Source organism: Rhagoletis zephyria, unplaced genomic scaffold (genome assembly GCF_001687245.7).
Source record: "Rhagoletis zephyria isolate East Lansing unplaced genomic scaffold, Rhagoletis_zephyria_1.1 Rzeph_scaffold_09448, whole genome shotgun sequence".
Classification (NCBI taxonomy): domain Eukaryota; kingdom Metazoa; phylum Arthropoda; class Insecta; order Diptera; family Tephritidae; genus Rhagoletis; species Rhagoletis zephyria.
Window position 1 is genome coordinate 1 of NW_016166526.1, and position 20,628 is coordinate 20,628.

The 20,628-nt window shown below is 37.4% G+C and overlaps 1 protein-coding gene across 1 annotated transcript; it reads left to right on the top strand.

Moving 5' to 3' along the window:
* The first annotated feature begins 1,667 nt into the window (after positions 1 to 1,667).
* Positions 1,668 to 17,927, top strand: LOC108375798 (ral GTPase-activating protein subunit beta-like). The gene is given in 21 exon segments (XM_017631947.1): positions 1,668 to 2,165; positions 2,235 to 2,454; positions 2,819 to 2,848; positions 2,922 to 3,320; positions 3,381 to 3,641; positions 4,045 to 4,314; positions 4,317 to 4,691; positions 5,587 to 5,691; positions 5,820 to 5,960; positions 6,054 to 6,109; positions 6,432 to 6,919; positions 6,990 to 7,204; positions 7,706 to 7,966; positions 8,228 to 8,368; positions 13,115 to 13,132; positions 13,638 to 14,267; positions 14,863 to 15,546; positions 15,628 to 16,167; positions 16,231 to 16,486; positions 16,546 to 17,103; positions 17,855 to 17,927. Coding segments are annotated over 20 exon segments (5,397 nt in total). The 5' UTR covers positions 1,668 to 1,973; the 3' UTR covers positions 16,661 to 17,103; positions 17,855 to 17,927.
* The last annotated feature ends 2,701 nt before the right edge of the window (positions 17,928 to 20,628 follow it).

Below are 20,628 nucleotides of genomic sequence, written 5' to 3' on the forward strand. Positions count from 1 at the left end.
GGCAGCTACAGGCTTGTAGCCCGTAACTCTTACCACTCGGCTACCGCGGGCGCGGAACTCGCGGGCTTTGTTTGCTTACTTGTACAAAAGAAAACAGCTGGCCGTTTTTACCAGTGTTGTCAACGAAAACTGCCCGGATCCGAGTTTATTCCCAAAAATTTCGTGCATTTGTTCAGCTGCTTATGCGCATATTAAAAAGGAAAATGCATGAGTCAAATCAAATAAAGTGTGGTTATGCAAATAATCGAGCCCGTTTGTCTACCGTATAAGAAGCAGTTGAATAGTAAGTAGGTGCTAGAACCGGACTGTCCGGGTCCATATCCCACTAGAAATCTTTCTCAGCAGACAATGGCGAACCGCCGAATATACATTTGAAGAGGACCACAGTAATACATATTCGCAATAATTGCGCACCATCGGGATAACTACTAAAATTCAGGGACCGTAACGGTTATGCTTTTTTTCAAAAAAGTCAAAAAATAATGTTATTTTTTCACCAAAATAGAAGTTACAAATTGGCTTTAATTTTTCGGTCCAAAATAAAAGTTAAGATATGTCTTATTTTTTGGTCAAAAAATGGTGAAAAAATATCAGTCAAAAAATAACGGTTAATTGTTGACTTTTTTGCAAAAAGTAAAAAAGAATTAAATGATATTGACTAACAGCATCACATTGCTATCAACAAATTTATAAATACCAATTCTTTCCGACTGACTTTTTGCATTGAAAATTTGAAAATAACTATTATTTTCGAACCCTGCTAAAATTGATGCAAAAAAATTCTTTTTTTGGCATATGCACTAATGATTCANAAAATACCAATTCTTTCCGACTGACTTTTTGCATTGAAAATTTGAAAATAACTATTAAAATTGATGCAAAAAAATTCTTTTTTTGGCATATGCACTAATGATTCATTTTATTCCAAACAAATATATATGAAAATATTTGTTTCAAACCAAACCTTTTGAAGTTTAGCGGGCCCTTAAATATGGGTAAATTTTTTCAAACAAAAAAGGTCTTTCAAAAAAGGCAAAAAACATTTTTTTTGCTAATCCGAAATTAAAAGAAATTAAATAAACTAAGAACATCAAATGATTTCCAAAAGGAGAAACCTTTTACAAGCTGGGGAGACTCTTCATGAAATTTATTGCCAGATGTTAACGATAGCAAAGTTAGTAAGCGACTGAAAAACGTGGCATAGATTATTAATGCGTAAATTTGAATGTATTTCCGATAATATCAAGATAATTCAGAGGCTCCACGTCGCCAGGTACGACATTAATGTCGATTATCGTCAACCATTCATACTGTTTAATATTTCATTGTTACCATAAAAAATGTCATCCTTTTTCGCATGCGTTTAGATAGTTTTATTTCCGTTGTATCCTCCTTTGATTTAGGGCACTACTTATTGTGCTGCCAAATCTTGAATGGAAGGGAAATCTTTAGGAAGGCTGCCAATCAGTATTGCTTATACCTAAAGAAATCTTACTGGCAATTAATTATTAGTGTATTAATTATTATTAATATATATCTCAAATATAGTTTGATTTTTGTATTAATGCCATGTATATTCAATAAAAAACGTTATCAGAAATAAATCCAGGCTTCAAACACCAATTTAAAGTTAACAAATCGTTGTTTACCCTTGGTTTAAATACTATGTTCATAAAATCCCATCAAACGCATGAGTCCGGCAACACTAGCTGCTGGAGAAGTGAAAATTTTTCTGCTCCATCTGATTGATTTCTTGTTTGTGAAAAATAGCTAAACTAATTAAAAAAAATCGCTACTTGACGACTAAACCTATAGAAATCTGAACGACTTACAGTGATGTACTTTAACTACTTGATCCCGATATTTTTTTATAATAATTTCTGATATGTCACTGTTGTTGTGGCGTAGTCTTCAGTGAAAGTTTTTTGTTGCCTCTTTTAACCACTCCAAGGCCAAAAAAGGATCGTCACAAAATGTATTCCGAATGGGTTTCGCTGTCTTCGCAAATTTCCGCTGACAGCTGTGCTGCACAGTCTTGCAGTGTGCTAAACAAATTTCCAGCCTCCGCTGGTCGTGAGGTAACTGTGTCTGTGGTACGCCAGTTAGCAAGCAACTTGGGTATAACACAAAATGCAGAACCAAGCCACTTAGTGCGTGACGAAGAGGTACGTACACACCTGTGTCAAATTGCATTTGTCATTTATTAGAAATGTCAATTGTGGGATTTCTTTTAGGTCAACTGGTGCATGGATGTAATTTGCTTTGGATTGTCACTGCCACTACAAGAACACGAAACTATAAAGGACTGCGTAAATGTCTACTGCGAATGGTTAACAGCATTGCATCCACAACCACGCATCAGTGTACCAAAACCGATTTGTGAAGATGCGAACATGTATTGTCGGAAGATCGTCAGTCACTTTCACAATCTTTTTGTGCCGCGGCAAGGGGAAAGTATGTTTTTATTTATGTGCTACTTTGAAAAAATATTAGTCGTTAGCTTTGTAATTATGACACTTTTGCTAAAATCACACAATGTAATGCATGCAAAATAACGGCAAAATCTAGAAGTTTTTTTCTTACAAAAATAACTCGTTCACTAATCGGTTCACAAAGTAAAGNTGCAAAATAACGGCAAAATCTAGAAGTTTTTTTCTTACAAAAATAACTCGATCACTAATCGGTTCACAAAGTAAAACTTTCCTATCCAAGCATTCAAGATTTTGCCATATCATAGCTTTAAGTCTTGTAAATATGTAATTTAAAAAAAAAAAAACAATAGTGCACATTATAAAACTGCTTTACCTTCCCTTTCAAGTCTTGCCATTTATTTATCAAAGCTCGCTTGGTAGGTGCTCGTCCAAAAAATTGAATTCTGTATTAGTTGCAATTTTTTCACCATTGCCATTATTTCATTCAAGGCGCCGACACTATTAACCGTCAAGCTGTGCTCTGCCACCGCGTTCTGCGAACACTCCAACAAACAGCACAAATATCCCAAACAATGGACCGCAGAACTTGGGAGGCATTACTCCTTTTCTTACTAGCCATTAATGAAGTTTTGCTAGCGCCACCAACCGTCAAGGATGATGTTGGTGATCAACTATGCGAACGAGTGCTATCCGTGCTCTTTGAAGTATGGCTGCTGGCCTGTGTGCGCTGCTTTCCGTCGCCCTCTCTGTGGAAAACTCTGCATGAGTCGTGTGCTATGTGGCGGCATCGCATAGCATTGATTGATCAGTGGAATCGTGTTAACTTAGCTCTAACGGCACGCTTGCTGGAGTTTACATATGGACCAGCTTTTCCAGAGTTGAAGATTTGTATGCGCTATAAATATGAAAATGTTAATAAATATTTATGTAAATGATACTTGTTTTTAGCTGAAGAAGATGCTCAGTTAATTCCTGCAGATATGAGTAACGACTGTGTTGCACAGACTTGGTATCGTTTTTTGCGGACTATTGGCAATCCTACCGCGCTATGTTCGCCGCACATCATCAGTAAATCGTCGCATTTCATGCAGTGGGCCCTTACACATGACAAAGGTGCCGAGACTTATCAGCATCCGTGCTTGCAGGCACTGCCCCAAATATTTCTGAAAGCAATTAAAGGCATTTCCAGTCAAGTCGACGCGTTTTTGGGTAAGCAACTATTCAATCTTCAAAAAAAAGTCATTGTTTTGATACAAAAAAAGCGCGCTGAACGCAATTCAAATTGAACACGCGTTACAATATTATATTTTAAAATAATAGAATTAGCAGCATTCTAAGTATAAAATATGTATGTCAACTTTAATGATATACTCCCATTTACATATATGATATAGCATTTGAGCCAATGTACAAGCTTCAACTAAGCTACTTAGTTGATGTTTTTAGTGTAGTAAATTTTACATGTATTTATATGTTATAAATATTGTATCAATTAATGACGCTAGACGTTACACCTTGCCTTAGACATCCTTCTTATTCTTTACTCTCTTTATAACCAACATTTATTCGAAAAAAAAATGCTATTAACCGTGTATAATACGCAAAACCCTAGGCATTTATCGGCCACCTCCGCATCAGGCGGAAGATGCAATTACCAATTTACTTGATATTCGACTGTCACTTAACGAGGCGACTGCCTCATCGATCACAACGGGCATACATAATTTCTTTCACCATGGCAGCAATAGCGCACTAAATACAGGCGTTGGCACAAGCGCCGCTACAAATGCAACCAATAATGCGCACCAACAGCAGCACCATCACCATCATCATTATCACCCACACTTGCATTTGCATGGTGCTGGCCAATTCCTGCGTGATAACTTATCAGCGGCTCGGCCAGTTCAGCACTAAATGCCATTATGGGCCATCACGGCAGTGCATCTACGCCAGCGAGTGCTGGCGTGCTTACAACCGGGAGCGGCAATGTATCGGGTAACACTAGTGGTAGTGGCAGTCAGTCTGCTGGTGTTGTCGGTTCAATTACGTTCGGTACACCTTTGGGGGCAATGACAACTGCCGCATCTGCATCAGCGTCGGCTGTAGATGGGAATCAACAAATGACGCAACAACAACAACAACAACAACAACAGCTGCCATATTCACCCACACCACCGTTGCAGCGACGTTTGGCAAAGAGTTTCAGCGTAGCACCAGCACTCGGCACTAACAGTAGCAGCAGCACACCACCACAAAAGGGTGCGCGAGACTTGAGTGATTTTTGTTTGGCTGCGTGTTTTTTTTTTTAGTTTTTATGCGCACAATGCACTTGCTTGCTGTAATCACCCCATTGGATTTTAATTTCATGTGAAACCTATATTTTTCTAATTTGTAAATGAAAAAGTTAACTTATCTCAGTTTTCGTAGTAGCGCAGATAGATTCAGTTATTTCAGTCTATAGCACGATTATCGGGTTAAAATTGCCCAATTAAATCGAACATATATCCGAATATTTTCTAACTATTTTATAAAAACTTGTAATTTGCTGAGATAAGTTAAATGCCTCTGTTAAGTTTTTGATAGACTAAATTGCATGATTTGTGTACACAAAATTTTAAAATAACGTTGTTAAATTTTTGAAACACATTTGCAGAATCGCTAGTCGTTTTAAATGCGTTTTATAAGCGTTTCGTTCACCACTTTAGAACACATTGTAGCCTTTGTTAACTTATTTATGCCATCTCTGGTAGAATTTTTAGTGATTGTAGAATAAATGTTTTTATTACGTATTTAGTTAGATATGTATGTGTACCTTTCAATTTAAAATTATATTTTGCAGTTTTACATCTAGATTAGTTTAGTTGCGTCGCTGTGTGCTGTATATAACCGCTCTGGCAGCAGTACATCACTCGACTACAGCAAATTCATGAGATAAGCTTTTTTATTTTCCATCTCATTGGGTTAACGCCCCCAATAAGTAATTATTTTTCAAGGAATACCTTATCATATTTGTTGTAATGGCTTATGTTTTTTATACTACATTTGTATCTGTGTTATTTATGTACTTATTTTGATGTTGCCTTCCATGTGACTAACATATTGAAATAAATTTTTATTTAATATTTTATTTTCGGTATCAATGCACGCTCTTTAGGCTTGAGCAAATCCGCGCTTATCGGCATAACTGGTGCACGTTTGTCCACAACGCAAGCCCCACTTACACCCACCTCTGGCCCACCATCCTCTAACAGCTTAACATGTAAGTTTTGCAAATAAAACTATTCACGCAATTCACAAAAATTAAATCGGAAAATTGAACCCATGAAAACCTTAAACAAAAACTCTATTAAGTACTTTTAATAAAATAAATTTAATTTACATATGCAGCCCTTCCTTCGCTTGGTTTCGAACAACGCCCGCCTTTGGCTGCAGCTCGTCCCAAGTGTAATAGTATTTTGCATTTATTCGGTGAATGGCTCTTTGAAGCAGCTCATATTGGTGGTGAAGCTTGGCTTTTGAATACAAAAAGTGAGTTTAATATAAATTTTGTATGCAATCATGTATGCAATTAAAAAATTGTAACATTAAATAACCTTGCCTTGTCTTTTATTTTCTCACAAGAACAAGCCACCGAAGCTAGTAAGCGTCCCTCGTCGATGATCATGGAGAATCGTAAGGGCAGCATTTCGNATTTAATTTACATATGCAGCCCTTCCTTCGCTTGGTTTCGAACAACGCCCGCCTTTGGCTGCAGCTCGTCCCAAGTGTAATAGTATTTTGCATTTATTTGGTGAATGGCTCTTTGAAGCAGCTCATATTGGGGGTGAAGCTTGGCTTTTGAATACCAAAAGTGAGTTTAATATAAATTTTGTATGCAATCATGTATGCAATTAAAAAATTTTACCATAACATAACCTTGCCTTGTCTTTTATTTTCTCACAAGAACAAGCCACCGAAGCTAGTAAGCGTCCCTCGTCGATGATCATGGAGAATCGTAAGGGCAGCATTTCGCTCTCTCAACCTAATTCGTTGAACGATCCAAGTAGTCTGCCGCCTTCGCTAACCATCGACAAGTATGAGTCGGGCCGTGCTGAAGCCATAGGAACACTGTGTAAAATTTTTTGCGCTAAGAAGACGGGCGAAGAAATTCTGCCTGTGTATTTGGCACGTTTCTACATGGCTCTGCAGCAATGTCTCAAGATCACCGAAGCCAAGGAATGCGATGAAACACTGGCCAGTATTTTGCTGAATTCATCCGACCTATTTCGTCTCGATCTGAATGGCGTGCAGGTATTATTGCCCGGTTTCATAAGCGCGCTGGAAATTGTGCTGCCAGATAAGGATTTGAAGATAAAAACGCAAGCAATGCTATTCAATAAAACAGAATTGCGCCGTGCGTCGATAAATATTTTGCTGTCTATACTCACCTTACCACTGCATTTTCAAACGCTGCCCATACGCGACCTCACTAATGAGTCTACAGAGCGGTGAGTTGTGGTTTCATCTTTTCTTTTTTTTTTGGAGCATAAAATTATTGTTGAAATATTTTCATTTCAGTGTTATCACTTTTATACAACTTAAACCACGTCTAATTAATATACTAATGAATGCTCTACAAGTGGAAACGGATGCGCAGAATACACACATGCTGCTAGGGGGCCTACTATTGACTGTGCAGGACGCGGTTACCTTTGAGGAAACCGAATTGGTGGGAAATGAACATTTGCATGCCGCATCACCGACTCCGGGCGATACGAATTTGCTGAGTTCGGGTATGATAAAGAATAGTAGCAGAATCAAAAGTACATACTTTAGTACTCAATTAGCTTTCTTTTCCTGAAATTTCTATTTGTTAATCTTGTAAATTTTACGATTTCTTTTGTAAAAAAAAACTTTATTTGAATATTATTGAAAATGTAAACCATTTCATGTACATTTGTATCTTTATACATACATACAACATATGTATGTATGTACACATTGCGTGCTTTTATCGACACATTCAAACATCACCACTGCCCTCATTTTGATGCACAATTTGTCAAATTTAACATTATATTTTTTTTTATTTTTCTTCTTTTTTCTTTATTTATTGTCTTGTCCACGAATTTGTGTGTGTAAAAAACATAAAAAAAAATCATCAAAATCAATTGTACATTGCACATATCTGCATAACTATGTACTTACGCAATACACCACCACCATATCAACCACACAAACGTAAACATCCACTAAAAAATACACTGCCACCAACAATTTGCGCGTGCGCACAGCTTGCTCAGAACGTTCCGCATCAATAGCCAGTGGCGGTAATTCTAGCTTAGGTGGTCATAGCACTGCAACCATTGGCGCTTCGGGCGTTGCTGCTGGCGGTGCAAGCGGCACATTTGCGGCCACTGGCAGTGCTGCTGCTGCAGCTGGAGGTGGGAACGTCGGACGTGATAACGCATCACAACATGATTTCCCCAGCCTTACCATATCCGATGATTTCCCCATGGAATTGCTACATGAATTTGAGAGTGCTTCAGTTTATGGTAATTTTACTTTGCATTCACCTTTTGATTTTCCTACCAAATATGTATGTATTGCTCCAAATAATTTGTGTTGAAATATTTGTTGTTTGTATATACATATATTTACTGATTTGCGCTTATTTGTTTGTAAAGTGTTTCGTTTTTGCTTTTGCAAAGCTTAATTGTACTGCGTAACTGTAGCGTGAATTATGCCAAATGACGAATACAGCAAAATTCCTTCTCGAATAACATTGGTCTTTCATCCTTCAACTATTTATACAGATAATGCACATGCCTTATTCGTGCGCGCCACTTATTTGGTTTGTCATCGCTTGATTTCATCATGGAAAACCGATTTGAATGTTTCGTTGGCCGCTTTGGAATTGCTCTCTGGCTTGGCACGTCTGCACATACGCGATTCAGGTAAGATTTCACAAGCGTGGTTATGGTGTGAATTGGTTGTGGGTTTTATTATTTAGCTGCGTCCACCGCTAGTTGTTTTTATTTTATTTTTATTTTTTCATTCGTTGGGAATGTCTGAATTTTGCTTCCAATACATTTATTGCTTGAGTTATGGGCACATTTGGAATGTTCCATTTACAAAACATTAAATATATAAAATATAGTCTGGTAAAAGCATTCTATGGGCACAAGTATGAGAGTTGATTGACCGCCGATAAAATTTTTTAATGATTTCATTAATACGAGTATTTCAAGCTTTTACAAAAATTTGAAATCGAAAAGATTAAATTCCTAAAATAACGATTTTTCAATATCTAAAAGTAGAGATCTCCCAAATATATTCTAATATCCGAAGCGTTATTTACAGTCTATCTACTAATTTTGATTATTTTTGGAACTTAAGTAATTTTTTATTTTCTAGTTTTTATCATTTATTCATGTATTTTTTTTTTTTTTGAAATCGTTTTATAACAAATTGTTTCACGTGTGGCTATTTATAAGGCTCTTTTTTGCGAAAGATCGCTATTCGTGATTTTTTTTTATATAGGAGAAAATGATCAAAATTTTCAGCAAAATAAATCTCAAAAATCAACTCGAACTCTTAGCCGAGTAAAACTGGCATAATAATAAAACAAAATTTAATGGGCTAAAAAACTGCATACCGAAATTTTTCGTAGAAATTGTGATTGAAATTTGGGAATTTTTTATAAAGGTCAAGGTCTGAAACTTTGAGTTACATGGTTTTCGTTGTAGTACAAACTATACTTTTGTAAAAAAACAAGTAATTTTTAAGCAAAAAACAAAACCGACTTCAATTCTCATATAAAAGTGTAAGATTATCGTTTATTTCTTCATGATCTACTGATCGGATTTAAACAGATTTAAAATTAGTATGGGAGCAACTGCGAGGTAATACCTTTCCTTAAAAAAAAAAATTTATTATAGAAATCGGTTAACGTGGTTCAAAGTTATGCGGTAACGTGCATAAAAAAGAAATATTTCTTTTTGAACAGCTGATGGTTTGACACTTTATCAGATTTTACCAGCAAAAATTCTTCGGGTAAAATCTTGCAACTTCTGACAAAGAGAGGGCCGATTTTTCTCTCCAATTCTTTCCCTACTTAACGCGATTAAACGCGGGATTTGGACATTCATTACTTTTCATCAACTTAAATCGAAAAAATTGCTTCTATCTCTCTTACCATAAAATAAATAATAAATAAATGGGTTTGAAACCTAATTTTTTATTTAAAGTGGCGTCTTTATTTTTTCTCCCTGATGTCAGGATTTATTTTAAAACACTTTGTAATTTCGAAAAATATGATTAATTCCAAAAACTTTTTAAAAAAACTCAATGTAATGTAGAATAAAAATATGGGTATGAAAGAGGAAATTTCTTTAGATTTAAAAAAAAAAAAATGTTTGGATTCACAAGTTCGAATATATAATTTTTTAAGCTAATAAAGTTAGAAGGATGAAATTCGAGGTACTTATCGAGTTTATATAAGTCCTTAGCATATAATTTTTTCAACAACAAATATTGCGAAATTGCAAGGATATAATTTTAAAACGCCTTTCTTGGGGTTTTTGTCGTGACAACATAACCATCAATGCAAAGCTCCAACTCCTATATCTTCCTTCTGCTCAATATCAGTACTGCTTCCGTTTAAATGTGTGCAAGTTGCAGCCCAACGGCAACGACGGTGTCGGACCTACGGGAGAGAGATTTTAGCTGAGTAGGACTGAGCTGACATGTGAAGAGGTGCTTGGTGTCGTGGGAAGAGTATCCAAATACCGGAAACTCATTGGTAGTATCGGGGTCGAGACTGGACAGGTAGATGTTAAGACGGCTAAAATTTCCGGACTAACTGGGCCAGAGTAGCGCGGATCTCTCGTTGTAGTTGAAGCTCCGAGTGTGTGATTGGTGGTACGTGGTAAACGATTCCCTATGAATGGCGTTGATCACTTGTCGGCACGTCGTCGGGTGTAGTGGTTGGTCGATGTACTATGTATGTCTGGAGCGCATCCATGTACTCGAAGAGATGCCTTGCATACCGTCGCTATACGGAGTGCGGCGTTCTGACAAGTTTGTAGCTTCGTACAATTAGTCCCAGGCGACAAAACAGACGCTGCATTGTTCAAAACAAATTTCCTTGTGCAAGTTTGTTGCCAGCAACGTTTCTTTGTTCTTTGTGTTTGCCCTAGGAGCTACCGGCAAGCGACTTGACTACCTTGTCGCTCGCGGCTCTGTACTTTGCTGACAATTGCGGTTGTGTGCGCGCAGAAGGAGAGCAGGCTGTTAAAAGTAACCCCTAAAGCTTTCGGGTATTTCACCGTCGGAATTGGTGTGCCATCGACGTGAATGCCTAGTTGATGCCTGACTACCTTCGTGCAGGCGGTGAAGAGGGTCGCCGTTGATTTCGTTGGGAGAATGTCAGACTCCTTGCAGTGACGAAACGAGAAAGTTCGGAGAGGTGGCCGTTTACGTTCTAACAGAGGTCATCAATTCCATTCCCAGACGCCAATATCGAACTACTGCTTAGCGTATGAGATCAAGGAAATTCCCTACGGTGGCTGAGGGAAATTAAACAGTCGGGAGTAGAGGACACCACCCTGTGGTTAATTCGTCTGCGTCGTTGCTGACGACTGCCGACCACTTATATAATTCGCCCACCACCATTTGAGTCCCTGTGGGAGAGAAGCAGACTCAATGTCTTAAATCAGTCTTGAATAACAAACGGTGTCAAATGCCTTCGATAGGTCCGACGCTATTCGGACTGTTCTCTCATAGGGGAAGTTGTGCTTTAGGCCACGAGTTATCTGAGTGTTTATGGCGTTAAGTGCTGTTGCTATGCTGTGCCCTTTGCAGAAACTATGCTGGGGTCAGGTGGTGAGCAAAGTACGGTAGTAGCAGGGCCTCAAGTCTCTTCGTCACCGGGGAAAGGAGCGTTATCGATTCTCCTTTGTTGGCTGGTTTCCCTGGTTTCAGCAGTGGGTCCACTTTCCCCGATTCCACACATCGGGAATGATAAGAGTGACGATTGGCAAGTTGAGAACCTCAGCATCAGCATGCAAATTGCGTCGGGTCTAATGGCTTTGAAGGTTTTCGCCGTCCCGAAGGCCACGTTCATTTCACCGCTGGTGAAAACAAGTGGAGCACAGTTTTTGGCCAGTTTATGCAGCCTCCTGGCCACTCGACGTTTGGCCTTATCTACCGAAGGATGCAATGTGAATTTCTGGCTAACGTACTTCGCGAATTTCTTCGGGTCCGAAAAAGCGCGACCATCGAATGAAATTTCCACTCTGTCACGGTTGATCTCAGCTTACTCACATCAGAGCCGAAGGTGTAGGTCTTCAAGTGCTCCTCCCACTGATTTACCAGTTGCTAAATCTAAAAATCAATGTAATTTTCAATCAATTAATGTAATGTAAAGTTGGGCATTTAAAAATTATCGTGCCATTATGTGAAAAAATAGTCATTAGGTTCATTTACACATGGAATTTTTTTAAATAGCATAAATTTTTTGCAATTTCCGAATTTGAAGTTAGATTTTGAAAATTAATGAAAACATGAATACTTGAAAAATACGCCTGCAGTCAGCCTACATAACATGTAGTTTCCGACGCCCATCACGAGGAGTTTATGGCACGAATTTAGACTTCACTTTCAATTTTAATTCTTATTCTCATTTTTATTTTTATTTTCATTTTTATTTTTATTTTTATTTTTATTTTTATTTTTATTTTTGGTTTTTTGGTTTTTTATAATTTTTTATTTGTTTTTAAATAATATTTTAAATTTCATTATGCGTACGTACAGTACGAATTTAGAGTTAAATTTTTATTTTTTTTTGCATTTTGTAATTTTCTTTTTTATTATTTTTTATATATTTTTTAAATTACATTTTATTAAGGTGGTTTAGTGCTTCCCACAGAAAGAAAAAAAAAACAATTTTAAATTGCATCTTAATTAAGATATGGCTACATATGGACCTTTCGGTTTTATAACGTTGAACCTTGTAATAAAGGTATTAATTTAGTTAATTATGCAGAAATAACCGTTAGCCCCTTTTTATATTGTATGAAAAATTCACAACGATATGGGAAGGAAATTCGCCTTCCTTGCCACTTAATTATATACTGTCCGTGAATGTATTCAACCGCACCTTAATTAAAAGAGGTCAAAATATGTTTGATATACAAGTAGGTTATCTACTGGTTGCGCTATTTACAAGATCGAATATGCGTGTGAATGTTGAAGGTTTATATTAGAGTAAATTACCCATACATTTACCCCATACATGTATATTAACATTCATTATACCGCTTTGCATACCCTACTTATAAAAAAAAATAATAATAACAGTTTAAAAACATCTCATATCCTCCTAACTAAAATATAATAAATGCAAACATTTTCTTCTCTTGTTCTCTTTTTTATATGCCAAAATCAAAATACACAAACAAATCAAATAAATGTATGAAAACCCTTGCAACTAACAAAAAAAAAAACACATTTTTGTGCACTTGCTCAACATACAAACATAAAAACACACAAAATTTTGTATCCCCTTTCTCGTGTTTAAAATAAATCGTCCATAATGTGATTGATATCCATCCCATCCCTATGTTATCATATTTTTGCAACACATTACATACTTTGTATATAATTTATATTTGTAAACTATATACGCCGCCTAAGCGCAGCCAGGAAATTTACCACCGGTAAATAAAAGGTTTTCTATATTTACTAACAACAATTTCGTTCTTTCTCTCTGTTTCTTTTCTCTCATTTTCATCAAAAAACGCATATTATTTTCGTATTCCTTCGTATTTTCTTTTGCGCTCTGGTTTATTACTCTCACTATGTACATATGTATGTATGTACATACACACTCACACGCACACAAAAACGTATTTAACACTGCCACTTGTATATTTTATTTTATAAAATAAAAAAAAAAACATTTTTTGTTATTAACGGGCGAGACGGGTTAATTAAACAAACATTTTTCATGTTTTTCTTTGTACATTTTCCTCATCAAATGATATAACAAAAACAAAACTCGTACACTCAAAAAAAAAAAAATAAATAAAAAAATCAACCAAATCAAAAACGAATTCAATCCGATTGTAAAATAATTGAAAATCATAAAAAATCGAATCAAAAAAATTCGTTTTGGTAAAATCCAAATCAAATTCAAATTCAATCAAAACCAAACTCACATAGAAACTTTAGTTAAAATTGAAGAACCAAGTCAAAATTTAACTATAATATCCACAGACGCGTTAGAATGTAAGCGAGCCGTGAAATGGATCTGCGACTATATTTGTTATCAGTGCTCGCGTCCACCACCAGCTCATAGCAAGGATTTGCACAGCACAATTGTGGCGGCCTTCCAATGTACCTCGGCTTGGCTGATGCAGCACCCGTATTTATTGCAGGACAAGGATTGTCTACAGACTGTTTTGGAGGTAGTCGAGCTGGGCATTTCGGGCACGAAAAGCGTCGGCAAAAGTGGTGATATACCGAAATTTAAAGACGAAAAAGAACTAAAGCCTGCATCAATGCGTGTACGTGATGCTGCCGAAAGTCTACTCACAATCATACTCGAACAAGTTGGCTCATTTCCCGGCGAATGCGGTCCAGAATCGATATCCTCGCTATTGGATGAGGTTGCCTTGATGAAGCATTGCAATTCAATGCCTGATTGCAGTGCGGGTAGCGGTGGTGGTTCGTCCATAACAACCGAACAGGCTATAGCGAAGTTTAAATATTTTGTCACGGAAAATTCGACTATATTGGCGCTTTTAGAAGAGCCACTTGGCAACGCTGAGGATCCACAGCCAACTGTGACGTGTAAGTTGGTTATTNTGGTGGTTCGTCCATAACAACCGAACAGGCTATAGCGAAGTTTAAATATTTTGTCACGGAAAATTCGACTATATTGGCGCTTTTAGAAGAGCCACTAGGCAACGCTGAGGATCCACAGCCAACTGTGACGTGTAAGTTAGTTATAAATATTTTTTTTTGTTATCTATAAAATTATAGCCCTTTCATTTATGTGGTAGTCGAGTCATCCATTGATATTGACATTCACAAATTCACAGCTCATAATTTTAAGCGCCTAAAATTACGCGTAACTTACGTTCACTTTCATTTCACATAATAATGCGCGTTATCAGCGAGAAACATTTCCCAATTTCCCATACATTTTCTTNTTATCTATAAAATTATAGCCCTTTCATTTATGTGGTAGTCGAGTCATCCACTGATATTGACATTCACAAATTCACAGCTCATAATTTTAAGCGCCGAAAATTACGCGTAACTTACGTTCACTTGCATTTCACATAATAATGCGCGTTATCAGCGAGAAACATTACTCGGCGCTTAATTTCCCAATTTCCCACACATTTTCTTATTTTGTTCTTTCTCTTTCTCCTCTGTTAAGTATTGATACGCGGTCCCTTCGGGCGTCATGCTTGGACCATGCAATTGCGCCATTTGCCGCGCAGCAAATCGGGCACCAAATACCATGCTGTCAATCCCGGTCGACCAATACCGATGAACGATACGCCACAACGCATCGAATTCGATCAGAAATTCTTTCCCGATGGCGTCGATAAGGTGACACCTTGTGTGGCCGATTATTCCATACCAACACTGGAACAAATTCGTGATCAATATGGCACAGAGACTATACGCCAGTTGGAGACTATGATTGAAAATCAGAGTATTGATGAGAAATTGGCCTGGGCCGCTACCGATAATAGTGCGGATAGCTTGTCGCATGCACAGGAAAGTGTGCCGCCCTCAGTGTGTCATGAATTCCAGGCAGCGCGTCTCTTTCTCTCACATTTTGGCTTTCTTACATTTGAGGAGCGTAATCCGAATAATCCGTCTGAATCGTTGGGCACTCCAGCACAACGTCCGCTCATCGTACTCGATACGAAGCGTACTCAATTTGCACAGGAATTGGGTGTGCTGGATAAGCTGAGTGCGCGCACATATGATACCGTGCATGTATTCTATGTAAAATCGGGCCAAACAATGGCGCAAGAGATTATAGGAAATATGAGTGACGAGCATATGCGCACACTAGATGCGCATTTCGGCAATATGCTGTTGACTTTGGGTAAGCTACGGAACTGAGTGGCAAATTTTTTTTTTTTTTTTAGTTATTACAAAGACATTAAAACTTCTCTCCCACCTCTAGGCTGGCCCGTGGACTTGGAAGAACACTCCGGCTGGACTGGTTTTACTAGCACATCGTGGTCGCTAAAAAGCGCTGTTCAACGTGAAGCCGAAAAGCAATTCAATAATCGCTTTGCTTCATCCACAGCTAGCGCTAATGATTTGCGTTTTAATGGCGAATCCAAAGTGCTTTATTGGGCCGATGTTAGCTCAGAAATAGCATTTGTCGTACCAACTGAATGGAATTCGCATTGCGAAACAGATGGCAGCTGCCTCTCGCTCTGTTCGTCGCATTCCTCTGGCGATAGTTTACAATCAGCCGCATCGGCGGGCAACGTTTGGACGCGCGTCTCGGACTCGAGCGTTGAAAATGCAAAAACACAAAAATCACGTAATCTCTCTTTGGAATTGGACACTAAGGTTGTGGGAGGCTCAAAGGAACCTGTGCCACCGACGCGTCGTAAAACTAACGCAATGAAGCCGTCGCTGCAGGCGCAACCACCTGCGAAGATCTTTCTTGTGTGGCTTGAATCCTTTGAAGATCATTTGAATTTTCCCATTGGTAAATTAACTATTTTATACTTGGTTTAACACTTTAACATACTGCGTTCTATGACTTTGGCAGATGATTTACTAGCGTACACGCGCACTGGCGAGGAGACGCAGTCATTGCAAATGCCGCGCGCTAGCGATTGTCATGTTATTTTCTTACATGCATTGCAATCGGGTTTGCTGCGCGTAAAATTACAAGGGCCAACGGGGCGTATGAGTTTTGCCACACCTTTGGTGGATGGCATGGTTTTGAGTCGGCGTGTTGTGGGCAATTTAGTGCGACAAACGGCACATAATATGGCTAAGCGTAGGCGCTTGGATAATGACAAGTAAGTTATGACGAAATATTTAATGCGAATGATCTGTAAAAGCATTTATTTCTATGCAGCTTCCAACCGCCACACGTGCGTAGACGTCTAAAAGTACAGGATATAGTACAGAAGTATAAAATGGATTTGAGTGAACCGGAATTGCTGGCACATCTTTTTAAAAGCTCCATTTAAGCGCATAGTATTTTATACATTTTTGAGCTCGTTCGTGCGCAACGAATGCCTAATTTATTTAACACAATAATAACAAAAGCAAGCTACAAGGGCGATTTTGTTTACATAACTTTTTACCATTAAGTATTTATGCCAATGTATTTTGGAGGAAAATATGTAAGCTCTATAATTGAATTCTACATTTAACATTACAACAAACTAATGTAAATGCAATAAAATTAACAAATGTTTGCACCACATGCAACAAACACCAACAATCAACTTTGTCTAAAGCTCTAGCCAGAATATCTGCAAGCAAAGCGCTTTAATTAAACGACAGTATACGATTTCCTGCACTGCCACGCGCATACACACCATTTATCACTTTGATAAATATGTGCTGCTGACCACATAAATTCAATAACACGTACCTGCAAGCAATTGAGCATGCAGAACTTTGGCGGGTAAGTGTGAGAGTAGCCTAAGTGTGCACAACAAACAAATGTAGTCTAATACGAACATACATATGTATGTAGGTATGCGCGCGCTGTTTGTCGCGGCAGTACAAGCGTACTTAAGTGGATGCGCTAATATTATCCTGAAGGCTTAAAACGTAGACATTTGTCGACTTTCACACGAAATTCAAATTCGAAATCAGCATAAGAAGCAAATTTACTATACAAAAAAAAAAAACAAGTAAAGGAGATAAAAAAAGANAGCAAGAATATCTGCAAGCAAAGCGCTTTAATTAAACGACAGTATACGATTTCCTGCACTGCCACGCGCATACACACCATTTATCACTTTGATAAATATGTGCTGCTGATCACATAAATTCAATAACACGTACCTGCAAGCAATTGAGCATGCAGAACTTTGGCGGGTAAGTGTCAGAGTAGCTAAGTGTGCACAACAAACAAATGTAGTCTAATACGAACATACATATGTATGTAGGTATGCGCGCGCTGTTCGTCGCGGCAGTACAAGCGTACTTAAGTGGACGCGCTAATATTATCCTGAAGGCTTAAATCGTAGACATTTGTCGACTTTCACACGAAATTCAAATTCGAAATCAGCATAAGAAGCAAATTTACTAAAAAAAAAAAACAAGTAAAAGAGATAAAAAGAAAAATATACAGTATGCATTTATATCATACATCCTATATATATACATATGTACGTATATTGTTCATATGTACTTTCTACTTGTTGCAGGGTAAGCAGCGTATGCATATGCATACACATATATTTGCCGCAATCAACATTAAGCCAATGTCGCACATTCAGCTAAGCTGCCTTGATGTACTGTAATCTAATGCAAATCTGGCCAACGATTGACGCACGTACATACATACATACATCCATATATACACACATGCGATTAGCTTTTGATTGCAGTAAAAATAAAATGCTATACGTACGCGTAGTTGCGCGATAATTCCACACGCCTTATGCGCGCATACAGCGAGCTTCGCTGGACCCCGGCGGAGTCCCTTAAGCCTTAGAGTGCGCGCAGACGCGGGCGTGTTTGTCTGCTTGTCTACTACTCGTGTGCGCGTTGGTTGGCGCGCGCACGTTATGTGTGTTTAAGGAAAACTGCGGAGTATTTAATAAATTAATTCCTGTTGTTGTCATTTGCTGAGACAACTGAGACATCTATCACGTCGAGCAGCAGTAACAGCAGCCGCTCAAGAACGAAAGTATTCATACATGCGAGTGTTTTAGTGGTGGTGTGTCGCAGGCAAAACGTACACACCACACACCTCACGTTGGCACACACACAGCGGCTGAACGAGTCGCGCTCAGTTGAAATGAGTATGCTGCAATTGGAGCCGTTTACAAAATGAATGTGCAGTGGAGCGAAATTCGCGTATAACACCTACAAATGGCAAGCACAACAATTTATAAAAGAGTGCCAAGCGGTTGATGGCTGGTTTTGAGACACAACAAAACGGCAAAATAAAAGCGGAATGCAAACACGCAAGGCTAGGCGGTTGGATACATATATTCAAGTTGTCGTGCAAACAGGCAGGTAGGTACAAAAGCTGTCGTACATAACATAATAATCCGCGTGAATTTTAAGCAGCACTTCCTTTCTCGTGTGTGTTTATTGGTCGTCGTTGAGCTTTGACAGTTTTTAGTGAATTGCTTTGGTTTTGCTATTTTTTTTGCTGCTGCTGCTTTTGCTGTTTCAGAGCTAGCTGTGTCAAGGTTGTGTGGTGTTTAATATTTATTTGTTTTTGGGCATACATTTTGAATAACCCTTTTGCGTCTACTTACGTCCATTAAGGTGGAGAAGATGAAATGATGAAAATAAAAGAATAAACGCAATTAAATTGGAATCTATCACAGTTCTGGTACTGGCGCGTACCGAAAGTAAGCCTAATTTTGGATGCCTGCCTCTGGAATAACCAGTGTTAAAGAAAATTTCGTTATTTACAGTGGTCGAAATACATAATTAAAGCCGCCAATAAATTTCATTTGCTTCCACACGAATACACCCAATTTATTTTTAGCCATTCGAAACTTGCACTAGAATTCTATGGGCCACAAAATTGCATACTCCGAGTCTTTCTAGGAAATCTAATTAAAACAATTACAAATTTTTACAAAAGTTTGTCGATTTTGTTTCTTAACATTGCATAAAGTTTGAAACTTGGATTTAGTTTTGCTAAAGAATAAACTACATTTTTATATTTATAAAAAACAACCAAAAGTAAAGAACAACAAAAAAAAAAATATGTTAAAACTTGTCAAAACGTGGTGCGGCTATGGATATGTATGTATTTCGACCACTGTATATGTATGTGTAATTACAAAATCTCGGATATCAGAAATTCAGTTTTTTACTTAATTGTTAACTTAGTTCACAAATATTAGGATGGTCCAAAAATGTATGTGAAAAAGTGAATTCGGAATATTTATGCTCTCACCTCCTAGAATTGTTCTATACCGAAAAATATACCCTTATTTTTTTATTTTGAAATCAAAAAATATTTAGAGGTCGCTCAAAGCGCCCAAAGTTATCCATATATTTTATATGAAAAAAAACAATCTTTCGTAGAAATGGTATAGGATAGTTAATAATCAATATTTTTTTACCAGAAAACTCTGTTTATCTGCAGGAGATTCCCAATAATAATATCCAATTGTTTATTTAATTATATAACCATTTCTTCATCTCAAGTATAATTTATAGGTCAACCAAAAACCACAAAATCAAAAACAAAAACAAAAACCCTGAAAAATGCAATGTGGCGACCAATGAAAAATTAGTTAGTATTAAAAAATGGTTAAATAAAAAATTGGGTATTATTATTGANTAATTGTATACCATTTCTACGAAAAATTTTATTTTTCCCATATAAAAACTTTGAGCGCTTTGAGCGACCTCTAAAATTTTTTCGATTTCAAAATAAAAAAATAGGGGCATACTTTTTTCGATATAGAACGATTCTAGGTAGTGAGAGCATTACAATTACGACTTTACTGTTTTTGGACCACCCTAATGTAAATGAATTTTTTATTATCCCACATAAAAGCGAAATCTTTATTGGCGCCTGTGTGGTAGAAATCCATTTGCGCACACGTGCTGCCTCACATCGATTACTCATGCTCGTTTGATGACTAATAATGATGATAAACAATGTACATACATATATATGAAAATTTTAAAATATTCAAACATACGAGGATACACAAAATGTACAATTGCAACAATAAGCAAACTGCACACATGTACATTAGACCGTACGAGAAAAAAAGTTCGCCTTACACCCCGAATCTAAAGTATTTTTGCAAAGTAATTTACTAAACGAGTCGTTCTTAAGGTTAAGGTAATTTTTTTTTGTATTCAACGAGACCTCAAAAGTAAAATTTTTAAATTTTTTGTTTTTTGACCGAAATGGTCCCTACTATCTAGTAACAAAATGATGCCAAACTAGTCCCGAAATGTTCACGAAAAAGGGCCTGAAGTACGTAGTCAAGAA